This window comes from Condylura cristata, unplaced genomic scaffold (assembly GCF_000260355.1).
Source record: "Condylura cristata isolate star-nosed mole 26May11 unplaced genomic scaffold, ConCri1.0 scaffold00011, whole genome shotgun sequence".
NCBI classification, from domain to species: Eukaryota; Metazoa; Chordata; class Mammalia; order Eulipotyphla; family Talpidae; genus Condylura; species Condylura cristata.
In genome coordinates this window covers 44327117-44333116 of record NW_004567112.1, presented here as the reverse complement: position 1 = coordinate 44333116, position 6000 = coordinate 44327117, and the positions used below count along the sequence as shown (strand labels likewise).

Genomic DNA, 6000 nt, shown 5'->3' with positions numbered 1-6000 from the left:
CATGTGGTCACCTCCGGGGCAGGCGGGGATTGAACTCATGCGGAAGTGGCTTTGACTTCTTAGTGCTGTGCTTTAACCCGCTGCGCCACCAGGGAGGACCCCCCTTTTTTTTTAATGGCATTAATACTAGAAGACTTACTTTTCCTATGATTCTTTTCAGTGGATGGGATCCATTCATGCAGCATAAAATCAGTTTAATAATTCATCAATACCATTTTTAAAAACTGAAAATAACTAGAATTTTTAAAATATGATAATACTATAAAGAGCAAGGGTTAAGTACTGCTTCATGAAAGCTATTATGTAGCTATGCACTCAGTCACAATGTAAAATGTATTCCTAGAATTGGTCTCAATCAAAATAGATCTGAAAGTTGCAATGCTACACTCCCAAGGCACACTTCACATGCAATATATCTGATATGAAGTTACTTAATTACATTTTGATGATTGATATTTCTAAGTTCTATACCAAAAATATTTTGCATTTTGTAATTGTAGTGAAATTATTGACATGCTGAAGAATAAATTCTATTACACATATAAAGACATTCTAGGGATATGACTAATTAACAATTTTCACAAGAACATAAACCCAAAACTGTAACGCAACAAACAAAATGTTTAAAGAAAATAACTGGAAGAAATCAGGGTTTCTTGAAGAAATAGTAATTCCAAGTGTGGGCAGAAAAAAATCAAGATGAATATAGGACATTAGAAAGCAAAGAAGCTATTGAGAGATTCAAAAGGATATAGGAGTTATCTTAAATGTTTCCTATGATCAAATTAGGGACAATTTGGTTTCAAAGAAAATAGCAACTGCAATAGATTAAAACATAATTTTTGCATTTATATCCAGACAGCTCATAAAGAAAAACTCTTCTTTGAGAGAAATCCATGCTTAATCAAGAAAAGGAAAAAAATTAGAAAATAACCAAATTATAATCCCTAATAGAATAATGAATAATCAGCAATGACTGCTAAAACCATTAGATGAAAGATTGACAGAGAACATCCCATCACTAGGCAGGCAACACCTAAACCCAAAAATCAACTTTAATATCACTACATGTGGGACAGGTCTCCTAACAGGACAGAAGTATAGTCAATATGAAATACTGCCCTAAAAAGAAAACAGGTCTAGTCAGTCCTCTGGGTCTTACCATCAAGTTGAAGAAAATAAGGGGCTATAAAAAAATGTTTAAAAAGACCACAAAGATGTAAATTAAATTCAAAATGTGGGAAACCCCACAAGACTTGATTTTGTTAATAAATAATGCCAAGGAAAAAGAAGTAGATGCTAAGTCATTATTGATAAAAAGAAATTTAAAAGACTCACTTAAATGCAACATTGTAGACCTTGCTTGGTTCCTGATTGGTACAAACAAATATATAAGAGGACTTCATCAGAACTGAGACAATACAGATTGGAAAGCAAATAATATTAATAACTATTTTTTGTTAGGTATTTTCATTTCGTTATCTTGTGATCATGATAAAGTGATTTTGTTACAAAGGGATAAAACATTTTTTTAAAGGCTATAAGAATAAAGAATGACATACAAATAGAAATTCAATTAGCAGACTTATATGCAGCAAATATTTTGACATGTAGATAGTCTCTTATCAAGAAAAATATTTCATGTATCTGAGAGATATTAGAATCCCAACCCTTTAAAAACACTGCCACCCAACTTCCTACCTTCAAAGGAAGGTATTAAGAATACCTCACAGCTGGATAAATGTCAGACAACCACGTTTTGTTTCTGCTTCAGGATGCTTTTCTATTTCAAGTATAAACATATTCTCCACATACAATACTTTAAAATGTCACAAATATATAATTATACTATGTCACTATAAATGCTGTATTATAAAACTCACGGGAAAGCAGAACTGAAGGATGAACATATTTCGTTATCTCCTTCTTGAAGTATTGAATTTATTTTCTTTCCTGTAGCTTTACTTATAGATGTTTTAAGTTTCTTAGCTAGTTTTTTTGGTATGTTGGTTATAGAAGAGACTTCTGTACAGCAACTATATATTTCCACTTTTATCTCAAAGTCTGGACTTGCTTCATTACTGAAAAACAAGGACATTTATTACATTAGAAATTTACTCAAAGAAAGTACAATTCAAACAGTCTTTGTATTTTGTAACATTTGTAAAAGCGTTTGAGATAGGTTTATTAATGGGTCAGTATCTGGACTTAAGTGAACTGAGAGTCATTGTAATGTCTATATCTGATTATCAGCTTGTAAACCAGGACAATCTTTGTCTGTCTGTCTGTATATTTAATTTATCTACCTCTCCATCCACTCATCCATATATCCATCATCTATCCATCTACCCACCTACCCAACCACCCACACATCCACAAATCCATCCAAAATGCCATCATCATTTTGTAGCCAGTATAATTTCTTCTTATCATTGCTTCAATACAGCTGCTTGTAAGGTATATGTGTGGTTTCTTAAAATGATTATTCCTCCAAAAAAAAAAAAGAAGAAGAAGAAAAGGTTTAAAAATAAACAAAAGGCTTCTGCTAAAACTCAAGTTTCTATTTCTTTTTCATAAAGTATCTCTTGCTAACATATCTCACCTACAAAAAAAAAAAAAAGCCCCTTTATGCCTAATAACTATAAAGAGCATTTCACTACTTGGTTATATGAAGGAAAACAAACAAACAAAAATATACAGAGTTTTACTTTAAGGCATGAACTCTTTTAAGGAGAGTTTTGTCTTGGTGACTATCATACTCCTAAACCAGGACAAAAGATATTCAATACATTAATTAAACAAATATACAGAAATTCTGTAATTTTAGCAAATGCTAAGATTATCTTTGTCTTTTTATAGACAATGAATACCTTTACTCTAAAATATTGTGGTAATGTTACTAACAAAAAATATACTATTAACTGCAAGAGGCCCATCAGTAGTAGATGCTGCCTGCAGACAAGGCGATCCATCAATCTCAGATATTAAAAATGCAACGTAAGACTTTTAAAGATTTATATGGCCAATCTATAGTTTGGATAAATCCAAGGAATAACTTCCAGATATTTTTATATTGCAACTTTTAAACATACAGTATTCTTGGTAATGACTAACAAATGTCAATATTTAGAGTAAAGCCAGAGATTCATAAATATTGAATACTTATTAAAAACAATCATAACAAAAAGCACATTTTTAAACATTAAGAACATTTGTCAGCAATTATTTTTAGAACAATTTTAAATATTTACAGAATTTTAACTATAAATCATGCTTCTTCCCAAGTAACTCACATTGTTCTCTTTTCTGAAAATAAACTGTGCTTTTTGCATTTGTGGTAAAAACAAACAAGAGCAAAGTGATGTGTAAAGAGCCCATTACCAGGATGATTCTGACAGAAAAATAAATTATCAGCAATTGCCGACAATAGAAATAAATATATTTAGATTCTAAAAAGTTATTTTTTTTGAGTCTCATTTATCTGACTCAAATTATTTGAATTTGAACAGTTCCTAAATTTTTGAAGAATACTAAATACAATCCACTTTGGTTAAGCAAAGCTTTATCAAGAGACCTGTGTTAATGTTAATTCAGAACAATGCATTTATTTTTCTGTATTATAGAAATACTTAAGGGACACTAAACAGAAGCCAGAAAACATAGTTTGTGATACTTTCTAATGCTATTTAAGTGGTAAAACTAGTACTCTTCAATCTCTACCTTAAGTTCCATAATTAAAAATGGTAATTAATTTTACTTTAATAGTTAAGGTAGATATTGTTTTTATAGTATAATTACAATATTTAGATGCTATGATAGTGTTTTGAAATCCTGAAAGAAACAGAGCTTTTGAAGGGGTCAGAAGAAAATTATGCCAGTTAAAAAATATTTCTATGTCTGCCTAAGTCCTTTTTGGTTCTCTATTATGACTACAATAAATTGAACTTGTAAGGAATATGGACGATAAAAATGGTCTTGAGGGTAACCCAACTTTTTATTGTTTTGCAGTCAAGAAAAAAAAGCATTATAAGAGGGGGGGAAAATCCCAAAATTTTGTTAAAGTGATTTTCCTCTACAATATATTTTAGGACTACATTATATATAAAACTGATACTATTTATTATTTATGCAACAATCTATTACTTTAAATGTAAAATGTGCTTTCTGTCCCAATTTACTCTGTATCAAATGCTATTAAAATGAGAACCTACCATAATCACAGGTTAGTAATGAAACTATAAATATTTAGACAAGTTATTATATCCCATGAGCCAAATATTTACTACTAATATTACAAGATTCCTATTTTGCTTTCTATTGGAAAATTTCAAATGCAGAAGTGGACTTCTTTTCAATAAAGTATTTAAAAATCTTTTAATGCTTCAAAAATAATTCAAAGATACAATAATTTTTAAAATGTAAAATTTTAGATTTTCATTCTATGAAGATTAAAAGGCACTTACAAAATGGTGACATTTTCAAAACATATATCTGTCATTGTTTTATCCACAATTACCATGTCAGTATCAAAAACTTCAGCTCCCAGTTTGACTAAACAAAAAATGGCATAGCGCTGTGGCCCTAGAAGAAAAACATTTTATGTAGTGACCTATATATAAATATATATAAATATCTAAAATATACTTGAAAACAAAAGAACTCAAATATTTGTTAATAGATTCTTATATTCTTTCACACATTAAACATGGTATCCTTAATTTTTATATTGATTTTTCTGCCAGTATATACTAATACTTTATCCAACTAAAACACAATGATTAAACCAGGGAGTATCAGAAATTTAAACTAAAAATATAGGCCTCTCAAGCAGCCTAAAGAAACCACCAAACTCATAAATTTTATTCCTAGAAAACTCTTTAAGCTTTAATTAATAACAAATTTATTATTTTATATATATAGTGTTACCTCTTTCATTTTGGTTTCCAAGTCTATGTGAGAAAAAAACACTTTCTACTCAAAGAGGTTAAGAGTAGGCACATTAATAACAGCAAAACATTTTCCACAACCTAAGAGCAAGGGAAGAAACCACAAAAAAACAATAAAAGTAGACATGTGAACACAAAAAACATAGCTGCTAGGCCTTTTAATTTGGTAATGTTTTTAAAAAGTATTAGGTGGTTAAAGGGCTTAGTCTCATTATTGAGAAAATGCGTACTTCAGAAAAACTTACTCTCTATTGTAATCTGAAAAATGTAGTTAATTCCCACATGTACTCCTTTGTAAATTTTATTTCTAACAATAACAAATACACTAACCTGATTTTAAATTTTTCATATAAAACTATGTAAGATGTGATTCAGTTTTTAAAGTGTAAGAAACAGAACTCTCATAATAGACAAGAAAGATAAAGGATTAAACACATTGTCTGCTTTGCAAATAAGATCTAGTAGTCAGCTGAGGTTAATTTCCATGACCTAAGCAATACTTGGATTTGTGAAGACTACATAAAGCCATAAAATGTTGAAGGAACAAAAATCAGATGAGCCTAAAACCTTTTCCTCGTACATCCTGTTAAATAATCTAAAGTAATAAAAATAAGACAGAAAAGCACCTCAGATTTTGGTCAAACAAAAGAAACACTCCCTTTATTTCTAAATAAACATTTTCTTTGTTCCACATTTTCCTTCCCTATAACCTCATACTGACATTGTAGAGGTTCCTAACAACTAAAAGTATAATAGATATGCATTATCTTAATTAGTATCAAATAATTTGTATTTTACTAAAAATCAAAAAATAATTCAAGATTTTGCTTGTTTTGACAAATTACCTCATTTGACAGTGTGAATTATTTTTGGCCAGTAATCACAATTTTATTATACCTTAAAATATTTCAATTACAAATTGTAAGTACATATATATACTTATATTTACCTTCTTTATTGCTGAAGTGATCAGTGTCTTTCCACATTAGTGGTATTCGAATATCTAGAGGGGGAAAAAGGGGTAATAAATGATAATGCTGGTAAATTTCATTTC

The 6000-nt window shown here is 29.6% G+C and overlaps 1 protein-coding gene across 1 annotated transcript in view; it reads right to left on the bottom strand.

Annotated features, from left to right (window-relative positions):
• RTKN2 (rhotekin 2) overlaps positions 1-6000 on the bottom strand; it is a 66418-nt gene that overhangs the window by 38922 nt on the left and 21496 nt on the right. Inside the window, exons 4-6 of the mRNA XM_004681075.2 lie at positions 5896-5949; positions 4464-4581; positions 1884-2081 (exon numbers count right to left, since the gene is read on the bottom strand). Coding sequence (XP_004681132.1) covers positions 1884-2081; positions 4464-4581; positions 5896-5949 — 370 coding nt within the window. The remainder of the gene's footprint in view (positions 1-1883; positions 2082-4463; positions 4582-5895; positions 5950-6000) is intronic.